Genomic DNA, 13,660 nt, shown 5'->3' on the forward strand with positions numbered 1-13,660 from the left:
TGACAGAAGAACAGAGACACTGTTTATAAATGCAAGCACTTTATGGTTCCAGCAAAAGCAATTTCTTCAAGTTTATCTTGAAATCTTTGAACTAGACAGGGGTATCTGCATCACAGAAAAGAAGTAGGCCTGAGATGAACATGTCATCTTACACTGCAATGTCTCACCTAGGCCACCTATACATCTGAACTGTAAATTCTTGGACTGAAAGAAACTATTGCTGAGAACTAAACAGGGGCAGAGAGTCACAGGCTCCTCCATGACAGCACAACAGTAGCACAGGCTTTCATAATTTGACAGGTTTTGTAATACAGGCAAGAATAGAAATTACTACTTCTATTTTTATAGACCTGTTATAAACCTGTCCAATCAGAGGAAATGCAATGATTTTAGTATTTATTTCCAGTAGTATACACAAAATACACCACACCACAAAAACTCACAAGTATCCAAGTTCACAAGATTAATGTTCCATTCTGTGAACACCCAACTGCTTACTCCTTAAAGATACTCCATTAACCTCTAAAAAAAGTCTACCATTTTCTTGAGCACTCTTTGCAAATGCAGTAAAAATAATTCAAACCTACAGCTCCAGGAACCTGAAAAGAGAAGCTCAGTTTTGATGTAAGATATATCAAAATTTGCAGTAATTAAAATGGAAGGTTGGCACGTTCAACTGTTGCAAAACATTCTGTGTGACTAACATTAGTCTCTCAGGAAATATTTTTTCATCAGTCACCAGACTACTTTGCAGTTTTTTTACTGAAAGTCACCAAAAAATGCCAGAATCAGCAGGATTTTTCAAATTACTTCCAAGAAAGCAGAACTCAGACTTTAGGCAGTAGGTCTTACCTGAACATTGCTTTTGGGATAATAGAAGAAAAATGGCTTCAAAACTGGAGACCTAGACACACAAAACAACAAGCATAAATGCATTTACCTAGAAATTAATGAAACTTGCAGATCATACACCTTCGGACTATTCATACACCAAACACATGGGAAATTAAATCCATTCAACCATGTCTAGTAATGGTTTTTCAACAAACTTTGGAAAGCCTGAAGAATGTAAAAACTCCTTAAATTCCATTATTAGGAATGTAAGATTTTGTTTCAAAAACTGAAGAAAATTTTACTGAGGGAAAGTAGGCGAAACAGCAAAAATATTTTCTTGACAAAGGATGTTCTTCTTGACATTGAAGTCTACTACACTGCCATTAGCCCCACACTGATACCTAGGCCAGCTACACAGGGCTACTGGAAATACAGCCACAGGTTCTTCTCCCACCTTCATGTGCAGTATTTGCTAAATGACAGGAAAGTTTTAGATGAATAAGCATCAAAAGGTGAGGCTATAAATCAGCACAAGATTTTAGCCATATCTAGAAAGAAAGTGAATCAAGCCAATTTTTCTAAACATGTTCAATATTGCTGTGTTCAGTTCAGTCATGAAATTGTTTCATGCTAAAATTTTGTGGGATATTTTTGCATTTGACCTTACATTTCTAGGTGAAGTGAACTCATACAAATGTAAATTTGGTGGGCCCATATTCCAAACTACCAACTACAAGAGAAAACTGGTCCAGAAATTTGCATGTATTAATGTGATTGAGCTAGTGCCTTGCCACAAAGACACATTTCAAGCTTTCCCTACAGCTCATTAAGCAAAGACATTGCTATGAGCTGATCAGAAACCTAAGTAACTCACATTTAATTCAATAAAGAATTTTACTATTTTCATACATATCCTGTTATCAGTTATTAAGCACAGTGACACAGAAGGATTTAGTTGCTTCTGTGGCTGCTGTCCCAAGCTGGGGAAGCTTGTGATGGTGACTGGTAGGAACATTATAATCACACATTACAACAAGTTAATGGTCAGGAGTTAACTTACACTCTGGGGCGCCCTCCAACAATTGCAGTGAGGCCAGGGGCTGGAAAAGGAAATTAAATTCACAAAAGAATGGTTAAAGCCTTCTTCAAAACATCAGAGCTTGCAGCTTACCATAGCTTGAATTGATCCATTTTTAATAATTGCAGGGAAATCTCTGCATTTATTACATACATTCCCATAAATTGATAAAACTGAACATTTTATACAAGTTAAAAGGCAAAACACGTAACTGTGAATTTTAACAAAAAAAAATTTAAATGTGCAAAGTGTGAACTAAACCTTTAGAATCTTCTTCCAAATACTTTGTATAAAAATGCCAGGGAGGTAACACATTTGATAAAAAAGAACTTTGCCTTAGTTTTTTTGTCATTCTTGTTTTATTTACTTTCAAAGAAAGCAGAGAAAAAAATCTGATGAACCATGGTTTCTTTTAGTATTTAATGACTTTGCTCATGTAGATTAACTGTTAAATTTGAATCACTCTCTCTAGCCTTTAAACTAATTTTGCTTTTTTAAGGTGCTGAGTAGTGCAGATCCCATTCTCTCTCTGTGGTACAGAGGCAATTCAGGAGTTCAAGGCACGAGCCCAGATCTGTGGTAAGTCAGCACTGTATTATCAGGTTGCCAGGCTCTGTCATTAAACCCATCTGCCCAGCTCAGTATTTCTGAAAGAAACAGTTCTGCTCTCCTCATCCTGAGTATAGCTGCTCACCCTTCTGTCTGGCATGGACAGCAGGAACACACGATGCATCAGAGCTCCAAACAGGAGGGGAAAGAAACAGTAAAACGCATACATTACATCAGCCTAGGAATTAATTAACAACTATGTTAAGCAGTCCCTTTAAAAGAAGTGCTGTGGAAAGCTGTCCACATGGTATATCTGGCCAAGTTAATTCTGGCTAAAAAGGGCTTCAGACTTTCTGCAGGTGTGAATGCTCTCAGTTAGTGCTCCAAGCAAGCTAAAGGCCAGGTAACTGTGCTTTTGTGATACTAGAGCTAACAGTGATGAGCTGTACTCCACAGCAGGCTGCTTTAGCTTGGATTCAGTGCCTTGTCAATGTGGACACATACTAGTGGCATCACAGATTACACAGCCTTGCCATACTCATGCTCATCAGAAGCGACTTCCCCTAAAAAGTCTATAATGTTTTACAGTACACAGAAAAAAAAAACCTTCAAAAGAAACAGCATCACAAATAACCATCTCCTGCTCACTATGTACTGCTAAAAAGAAATGTGGTGGCAGACAGAAAACAAAAGAATCCCTTACGTAAGTATTACACAATTTTAAATAATCCCGTGAGGTTTCAGCCCTATATATCTTACCTGTGCAATTATTCAAGCAGAACTGCCACTCAGCAACAAAACCAGATGCAGAGATTTTATTGAATTATGTGCCTAGTTTGTTTATTTAGGTTGCTGGGGAAGGAGGGTGGATATGGTAAGGTCAAGTTGAAAATATGGGTCCATAAAGCTAGTTACATTATCTGTGGGTGTCATACGGGTCACTTCCTGCTAGGCAGCTGAACTGCTCATTAAGGATACCAGAGTTTGCTCCAACATCAATTTCAACTTCCTGAAAGCTTTTAAAGAAAGCTCTTCATTTGCTTGCTTTCACACAAGGGATCTTGACTTCTACAACGAAGTAGTTCTCAACAAAGACAAGAAAACAGTCCAAGTAAGAGCAACAATTGCTCACACCTTGACGCTAGGATAACCTTCTTCTGTTGGTCTTTCTGAAGTTCAGGAGCACAAGCTACTGTAACAGCATATCTGTCTTTGGAGCTACCACAGCTATCCCTACAACTGTAGAGCAAAGTTATACCTTTGTGCAAAACTATAATAGTGTTGCACCAACATCCCAGTGCAACAGTATTAAGTTCTATGCTATGATTATTGTTTATGTAAATATAAATATGATGGAAGCAATATAAAGTCAAATTTAATTTTTATCTATATGAAATTCCTAGTTAGGTCTCAAGCAGAGAAGACAAAGCAAATCTTCAATTACTGATTGTAAGCCACAACCAGTTTGTTAATTCTGTTAACAGCACACGAGCACTACACCTCACCTCAACCGAGGTCTCAGATTCCTATTACGTTCCTCCAGTAAACCAAAAGAAGGCAATGGAAGGTGTAGTACAACCAAGAAATAGTGAACCTTGTCACCGTGTTTAGATCTACCTTCTGCTAATTAAATATGATTGCCTTGGATGTCCCCAAGAAAACTCATAAAAATATCTCTTCATGCTGGAATTTATGCTTATGTTGCATTGCCTGTTTAAATATCTGTACAGATGCTCTCCCTCCTTTCTGGAAGGCTTATTTTTATCTACAATAACACAAACAATTTGCCCTACTTGTAGAGAATATCAATCAGTCTCAAATGCAGTCTCAAATCCCTAAGATTCTCAGCTAAATTGAAGCTCTTGATCTATTTTCCCAGAAGCTTCACATGACCACTTTTTGTCATCAGAGCTCCATTCCTTAGAGCCTCAAGGAAGATAAAATTATTGTCTCCTCTGCTACCACTGAACCTCTTGAACATGTTGCTTCACTTCAAGCCAATGAACTCACCACCACTCTCTGCCAGCTTCTGTGCCTCAGAATGGCATAAAACTGATGCACTGCAGATTAGAGTGATTACCTCTAGATGGGAGACCTTCCTTCCAATGCATCCATATCCTGTTCATCTGTAGGTACAGTGTTCTTTTGGTGTCAAACTGAGTACCATGACACTTATTTTGACCCAAAAGCCTTTTATTTTCTCACAGTGGCTGGGGACCAAGCCTAAGAACTACTAATTCTCTAGGTGGCTGGGCATTTTAAACCAATGAGTACTGGGAATTACACCACTGGGATTCCACTGTTTTTATTACCTCCCAAATATATTGCACGGTTGGAAAAACTTAAGGCAGTAAGAATGGTAAATGTCCTTTCTAGGTGACTAAGCTCTGGTACGGGACTCTTCCTTCAGACTCTGTGTTTAAAGGTTTAAATCTACACTGAATCTATTAAATAAATATATTATTAGTTAGAAAGTGCTTTTCTTTCATTAATCTGCACAATTTTTCATACAGTCTTATCCTGTCTTCTCATTTTATGACTCCTTCCTCTAGTCTACTTTATGTCTTACTCATTTTCAGCCCAAGTAGCTTACAAAAACTAAACCATCATCCTCTGTGTATACACGTCCATATAATTAATTATTTGTCAGGTTTTCTTCCTTTGTCCTTTGTTCATGATTGTTTCAGCACATCTGTAGACTCCCACATTTTGGGTCCCATGGCAAATTTGATCGAAATATGAAGGATGGAGAGGAATCTCAAGAATACCAAAGCACACTAACATCCCATGACTGGCACTCCCCTGTGAGCAGTAGGAACAGATATCCATATAAATAATACTAGGTGAAGCCCAATCAGGACACAGTCCTTGCTACAAAAGCTTGACAACTTCTGGTTTCCCATGTATGTTTTATCTCTCCAGCTGCCTCTTAATCTTTTTTATTTTCTCATGCTGTAAAACCGTTCTGTGGATGGACTTGCAAATACAAATTCTTCTAAAAATCCCATATGATGTGCTGAAAAGAAAACATGATAAATTTCATGAGCAGAGGTAGCAAGCAAACTAAAGAGTACTTGGGAAAACCAGTGTTGCCCTCAGTTGGGCAAATTCAGGGGAATGGATCCATTGATAACCAGCCCTGATAAAAGATGCATAAAATTAGCCCAAATAAGCACCTATTTCAATATGCAGAACCTTCTAATACCTTATAATCTATATCATATATACCACGCCCTGTAAAATGTCCTACAGCAGAAAACACCCTGGTTAGAACTTGTAATCAACCTGTGAGATGCAAATTTCCAGCAAAACAAGCCTCGTTCCTTCCAACTCTCATTATTCACCACTAGATTTACAAATGGCAGAAAAGCCAGATGTTTTGCCTCCTTAGTATTCCCTCTATCCTATTCCAATCCTACTTGAATGGTCACACTTAATTTTGGATAATTACTACTTATTCTTTAATCCACTTCTGTCAAAAAAAACCCCCTTCTGTAGAATTCCATATATTTTTCCACAGAATGAAACATTATGCAATATACAAAGGATGCTAGACTGCATGAAGCATTTTGTAAAATGTTTTGGAGTAAAAAAGCATGAAAATGCTCCAACTACTTGTAATCTAAAAAGCTTCAAGCACTTTAAGTTTTATTAAACTTAAGGGTCTTTTTTTGAAGTTTCACTGAATTTCAAGATACAGCAATGTCTCTTGCTGAACAGCTTTCAGCTTTTGACCCTTACACTTCCAGTGATTGAATCAGCTCAACCAATAGATTATTAATGTATTTACCACACATTCTAAGGAACGAAATAGGTTTTTATAAATAAAACCACACAAAGTAGTCCACTTGTCAAGCATTATTTTTTTAAGTGATCACACTGGAGAAATCTGAAGTCTCAGGTTTTATACTCAGGAGTTCTTACAATATGGTTGAGCGCCAGTATAAAATGCATACAACCTTTTTTTACAGGGGTCAATTGTACGTTCCTAATTATTCTATCTATGTCCTCTGAAAACAGCAGATAGTTTATCTTCTGCACTATTATTCTCAAAAAAACAGGGACTGCAGTAAACTGCTACAACAAGGACATTTCTAAAAGTATCTTCCAACACACTCAGGACATCAGTCAAAATATTTACATATACTCAAGCACTTTAAAATCTCAAGTTGTATTAACCAGCTGTCATCTTAGTGTCAAACTCCGGTCATTTTAATGTGAAATAAGGGTCAGCACATGATTTCAGCTATTAGTAAAACATTTCTTAGCTACTGAACCCCCGTTAAACTATAAACGCCAGATTCCCACAGTAAGGCTCTTCTTGAGCCTCTTCTATACTGCATTTCACTCAGAATAAAGTATCTGAATTAAAGAAGACAACATAAAGACATTGAATCAACAGAAATTATTTAAATTCTAACCATTTGGCTGACTGGACTGTACATAATGAAGAGATTTTCACTGAGTAATACAAACCAGGTCTGTGTTTGCTAGCTGTCATGAAGTCAGGGTGAACTTCTACGGACTGAATGTTGTAGAACTGCACTGAACTCCCATAGCTTACTATAGATTTAAAAATCTGAGTCTAGGATTCTCCACTGCCAAGCACAGGAATCTCACTTAACAGAACACCTGTGAGAACCTCACTATTAGGACAGAACCGTACAGACAGATTGAAAGTTATTATTTTTTCAGGAGACCAACATGCATAAAGCCAACCGAACCCGCTGCTTGCCAATAAAAGAAAAACAAACTGGCCATTATCAACTTTCCGACTATTAAGGACTACACAAAGAATAATTTTATCAATTAAAAGGTTAAACTCAAGTATTAATTGCAAAAAAATATTGAAAAATGGGATAAGGTGTGCTTGGCCTTTTTTATAATTGTATGTATCCCTTTAAGTTCATCAGAGCAGCATAAGCCAAATGAAAACTGATTAAGCATTTGAACTTGTGAACTAAATACCACACTCAACAGAAGTTTACAGTAAATGTCTTCCATTCCAAACGGAAAATAAACAACAAATCAGTCTCCAACATGACATGTCTATATACAGTAACTTCAAATTCTTCTCTGGGCTTAAGTGTCTCATCTGCAGTTTTAATAATACTTAAAATCAACTTCTGTGAAAGTATGCCAATGTGTCCTGCTGGACTTTACAACAGGAATTTAAAAAGAATTAGGAAAAGAAGTCAGAGAATAACTATGAAAATCTCAGTCATTCATTATTGACTATAGAAGCTTCTTAAAAAATGCAACATCTCAAAATTCCCTCTTGCAGGTCTCACTCCTTGCATATATTGCAGAGCACAAACACACACAGGCTTCAGTCCATTTCAACATATAGACAGCATTCCTTTTTATGCAGAGGATGCAATTTTACAAGAAATTGGGATTTTCAGATCGGCACAATGCCTTTAGATGGTTCTACTAGTGTGGAGGGGAGAGGGGAGGAATCACAATTTAAGCACTCTTAAATTGATCAGAAGCCATGCAATGCTCTTCTTTTATGAGACCTGAGTTTTATTATCCCTGACATATACCAATTCCCAAAAATTTTATCATATCCAAAAGTCATATGCTGCAAAGTAAGTCAGAAGTTATTAAATACTGACGTTAAGACTAAATTTACTAAAAAGCACATCTGATACTCAAGACCTAACATCCAGTTTTAAGTCTCTGAAGTGAAGCATTCTGAAGATCACTCCCCAACAAAATTATTATGATGTGATTTGTAATTACAGGAAGGAAAAGAAGTTATTTTAATTTTACTGTTGTTCCCTGCAAAATCTGAAAAGCCACAACTGAAAACTCCCTCCAAAGTTTATCATGCAAATAGGTAAAACATTTATACTCAAGTTATTTAAATTCAGCCTAAGTGAAAAACACCAAAAGTAGGCTTTTAGGACTGATTATTAAAGAAATCAACACCTACTTTACATACAAATTGTAATTTTCATATTAAGTGCCACAATAAAACTACCAACCAACTCCAGCTGACAACTCCACAAGTAGTGACTAGCAGGCTTAAATCACCTGATGAAATACCAGAAGTGACAGTGCTTCTGGATTTCACTACAAAAGATGCAGCAGGAGCTCTTGTGACTCTTCACACTTATTCTGAACCATCAAATCTCATTTCTCAATCTCTCTTCTCCGCTACTCCCCATTCTTAAATTTTAGCCAACTTAAATTTTGGTCCCCTTAAATACTGGTGGAGTTGCTCTTCGGCATTTCTTACAGGGAAAGCAGAACCAAGGACTCTTGATTCACATTCTTTTGTGCTTATGCTTTCTTTCACTATCTCAGGAAACCATCTGTAAAGCAGACAGAATACTTTCCAATGCTACTAAGGCGTTAGAAAGCTTAGCTGATCATCTTCACACAGCTTGCTAAAGGTTCATGGATGAAAGGTGCTACAAAGGAAGATTATTATCTGTACAACTGCCTACACAGCACTTCAGAGTAACAAGCACCAAACTGCTACTGTTGGGAAAGAAGAATATAGTTAGAAACAGTACTCCTCAACCACTATAAACACTCCAAGCAGAAGAGAAAATACTTCCTTTTTTCCCTTTTTTTCCAGTACAGATCTAAAAGTGTACTTTGTTTTTTAAAGATCACTCTTAAATGTCCAAAAGTAATGGAACAAAGTGTTTCAGTTCAGGTAACATCACTTTACAAGCCATCAACTTCTCCTTCCTCCCTGGTGTCCATTATAAAAGATTTGTAATTTGTTTCTGCTTTTCCTCTGTTCTTCCTCTGTTCTACTTTAATTCCAATACTTCATTAAACTGATATGCAGAAAAAGAAAGAAGGGTTATTTGCAATGACTCTCATAGTCACTATCTCACCTCCTGGAAGTGAACTAACATGGGAGATTTGGGAGGTGTATGACCAAGCTGGCCACCTTTGAAACACAGGACTTCACTGTTTAAAGGATTTTCATATGGAAAAGCCACTCATGCTTAAAATCTCACTTAGTGTGTATCCCCAGAGCTGCCACCATTTTGGCACAACAAAGCCACCTGCAGTTACATCACACAGACCCATGTGCAAAGCACAAAGCCACATTTGACAGACATGCTCTATCCATGCAAGAGACAGCAGCCACAGCTATTTTTATTCAATGTCCAGTGAGAAAAAGTGGTGCAGCACTGTACACAGAATGGGACCTCAGGTGCTCACTGCCCAGAGCACTTGCACAGGGCATGCAAGGCTCAAGTTCTGGGCTCTCTGCCTGTGGACAATCTGACCCTCTCATGAGGGTGACCATACTGCCATGGGGCATGTTCTGCCCCTCCCTGAAGCTGTGACACCCCAGAGAATTATAATAATTTCCAAAAATGTCCTAGTCAAATAGAAGGGAGGGAAGAAGCTCAGGGAAAAGGGGAAGGGAAATGAACACCAGGTGCTGTTACTGGAGAATTCACTAGGACAACAACAATCTCAACAGCCTTAGTTCTGGCTTCTGTTCCCAAGATCAGTCACCCATTCCTACAAGTCTTGTCTGTGGACCTGCCCATTTTAAGACAATTAAGCATCAAGAATTGCTTGTTCTGCTCTTCACAGCAAGGTCTGGAATTCCACACTTCTGTCAGAAATTAAGCATCGTTAAGCTGATGCAGTCATTAGTACTCCACTAATTACTGTTTGGCAGTGTTGCAAAATTCTAAATCTCACTGAAGAAAGAAAATTAAAAACATTCTTCTTAATCACAGCTTTAAACATACTCCACACCAACAAGTAGCTTATAAGCATTCAGATCCCAAATCTGACCCTTCTCTGCTTATGCAAGAGTTTATGGGCACAGGTAATACAGAAATTTACCACACAACAGCAACTGAAACAAGTGACTGTATGAAGCAGTTCCAGTATATCTTCCACAAATTAAAAAAAAAATAATGACTATGCACTTGGAAGCATGTCAGTAAACAGCCCCGATAGCCTTTGACAGTAGTCATTTTTGTCATGGAGGCCAAAACCCTTTTTGCAGTCCTGTACCTGGCAAGGAAAAGTGCTATTTATCACCAGATGCCTCGGATGATTCCAGAAATAGCCTCTCTCCCATTGCTGTTCATTAGCAGCAGCTCTAAGAATTGAAACAGATTTTTTTTCTGAGAAAAACTTCTACAGGATGTTCTGGAAAGCTTAAACTGTTCCTTTTGGAAACAAGCTCAGCACTCCAACCATCATCCACACAGACTGCCTAACCTATTCCACATAGGAATGCATTTGTTTCATCACTGAAAGCCCTGATAACAAGAACTGAAAGTTTGCCAGTCACCTCAAGGCACAGATGTTCACATATTACAGTAACTCAATTTCAATTCTGCATATTTCACCCAACCCACGTAGGCAGATTTTTCACTTTTTCATTCTAGAAAGATCAGTGGTAAAAGGAAAAAATCGAACCCTTAATAAAACCAACACTTTCAGACTTCAAACAAGGTTTAAATACACAGTAATTGCTTTATAAAAGAAGCACAGAATAAGAATAGAGAGACAAGTACAGGTCCATTAGTTCTGTACCTTACAGAAAAGCAATGATTTTAAAATCCACACAGCTTTCTTTAATTCAAAAGGATGTTTTCTAGGGCACTGTCTATGTATGCACAGAATAAATAATAAGAATATATTTTTACTTTCTTGGTCTGCTATGGAGAAATCACTATGAAAAAGGAGAAACTACTTCAGTTATGATTTCCTAACTAGTTACAGAAATGATAGTTTGGACCAACTGAAAATACTGTCCTTCATTCATAAGGAAAACTTCAAGTCTTTATAAGCAACTTATATCTATGGTAAATGCTGACCTGCTGATCAGCCTTCAGAACTGCAACATTTTAAACTATTATCTCAATGAGTATTTACAGTTAATTCTACATGATCATCTCTTTATTGTAGACACAAAAAAAAAGAAAAAAGGACCACCATGTGCTGATCTTGTCTCTATAAATACAGCTTTAAAGAAAACCCCAACCTGCATTAAACTGTTCTCTGCAAATAGAAAGACTGTAAACACAGAATGTGAGAATGTGCACACTTCTGCACAATTTTTAACCAACTGTAAAAAAATTCATTCCTCAATTGCAAGGCAACACTTAACTATTCCTCCATTAATCAGTATTTTAGATTTGCTACGTAACTTCAGAGTTTCAGGTCAAGCCCATAGAATTTAATTTTGAAGATCTATGTAAATCCTAGATATAGTCTTCATTAAGATATGCAGAAGCCACTGCAAAATATCTAAACTCTGGTCCTCAAATTAGGCTGTCAAAATTTAAATTCTTTTACAATGGATAATAGAAGTGGGATGAGCACTCATGATTTATGCACAAAACACAAGAAAGAGCTTAGAACTCGGATAGTTATAGTGGTGACACCTAAGGACTTGGGAGTAGAAAAGAAAAAAATTTGCTCAAAATAATCACACAGTAGGTCACCCCAGAAAATTTAGAGAAACCAATGACATTTACAAAAAAAAAATGTGCCTTTTTTTGGAACAAACATTTGGCAAGTGATAGAAGCACAGATCATTTCACATTACATGACCTTCAAGCAAATACTTAAATATATACCCTCAAAATTAAGATGGACTTAATCAAATTCTAGTGGTTAGATTTTACCTCACACATCAATTCAAAAAGAAATCTTGCAATATATCACAAAATCAAATTCTGAGGACAGAATAATTTAAGGTTAGACTTCATACTGCAGGATGAGTATTTAATATGTAATGGGAATTAAGATGCAGATTGTCAGCACCATCACTGCAGTACCTGAATCTTGTTATTACTTACACAAGCAGCTATACCTAAAACAGTTGAAAGTACAGTAGCATCAATAAAAATCCTTTGTAGCAACACCAGATAACGAAGTATGAAGAGAACCTTCAGAACTCTCAAACTGCACATCTCTTCCTAAACTGCAGTGTTATAGCTGGACACAGTATATTTTTGCCAGTTGAGGAACACTCAGCAAAGTCTAACAGCATTACTAAGTTTTAGGAACATGGTAAAAAAAGTAAATCACTGTTGCACATCAGTGCAGTCACATGTAGGAAAACAGATGGATGAGGAAAAGGAAAAAAATAGGATGGAACAGTAGCAGCACGGGAAGAATAAAGAATCTAAAAGGAATATAAAGGTGAACTCCGAGGACTTTCATTTTATCATTCTGCTAATGTCTGCTGCATTTCTACACCAAGCTTATACACCTTTAAAAATAACTATTTCACTACGAACAACATAAGAAAGCCTAATATGACCAAGTTTTTGGGTGCTAGTCATGCTCAGAGAATAAAAAAAAAAAAAACTTGAAAATTCTTAGATTATGTGAATGATTACCCATGCCAGTTCCAGCTGGTGCAATCTCTTTGGAGAAGATTTCTACAGCTTCTCTTTGTTTATGGTGTACAGCAAGCCAAATAACAGCTTCCCGAGGTCCCTGCTTCAAAAAGGTTGAAATTAGATTAGCTTAGATGCAGAACATTGGTTAAATTTACAAAACTGAAAAATAACTGTAGCTCAGTATTTGAGTTAAATCATTCGGTGACTTTTTATCCACCATCACTATCATTTGCTGCCAACTTTTCATTATCTTTATTTTGGAAAACCATGGAATCAACTACTGGATATTTCAAGTCACCAGGGCACTGTGTCTGTTCTCCAGCATTCTCCAAGAATCAAGTACTGTAACTAACAATACCAAATTCTTGGCTTCACTGTCAGTGGAACTGGCAAACAAAGTTTGCTCTAAGAGCATTGAAAGTACTCTGGGGACAAGTTAGAGAGCCAGATTCACTTCTTTTAGCATCAAGAAGGAAGCAGATCTGTCCACAGAAAAGAATTCAAACCTAATCCTTGGGAGATAAATGTGAGAACAGAACTTGTAAAAACCACCATGTTTTCAGAGAGAAGAGCAGATGCTCCACTAAAGATAAACCAAATGTACTCCCTACTCTAGCCAAAACACCTGTCCTTGAAGATGAGCAGTGTCTCTCATTTCAAATTTTACTTCTCAAAAAAATTCTGTTTTCAGCCACTGAAGGATCTACCATTGGAATCAATACACAAAAAATATACAGCCATACAACCCAACAAGTGCAGAATTTTAACATTCAGTCTTCCTAAAGCTATCAAAAGATTTATTAAATTACTACAAATAATAATCAACTGGAAACATTCTTGCAAA

The 13,660-nt window shown here is 37.0% G+C and overlaps 1 protein-coding gene across 3 annotated transcripts in view; it reads right to left on the reverse strand.

Annotated features, from left to right (window-relative positions):
• LOC135446667 (uncharacterized) overlaps nt 1-13,660 on the reverse strand; it is a 57,458-nt gene that overhangs the window by 18,959 nt on the left and 24,839 nt on the right. For 2 of the 3 annotated variants that reach the window (XM_064710805.1, XM_064710807.1), the window contains exons 13-15: nt 12,814-12,916; nt 1,895-1,934; nt 853-904 (exon numbers count right to left, since the gene is read on the reverse strand). In XM_064710805.1, coding sequence (XP_064566875.1) covers nt 853-904; nt 1,895-1,934; nt 12,814-12,916 — 195 coding nt within the window. The remainder of the gene's footprint in view (nt 1-852; nt 905-1,894; nt 1,935-12,813; nt 12,917-13,660) is intronic. The other variant, XM_064710806.1, reaches the window with a different exon arrangement.

The sequence above is a fragment of the Zonotrichia leucophrys genome, chromosome 4 (genome assembly GCF_028769735.1).
Source record: "Zonotrichia leucophrys gambelii isolate GWCS_2022_RI chromosome 4, RI_Zleu_2.0, whole genome shotgun sequence".
In the NCBI taxonomy this organism is placed as follows: Eukaryota; Metazoa; Chordata; class Aves; order Passeriformes; family Passerellidae; genus Zonotrichia; species Zonotrichia leucophrys.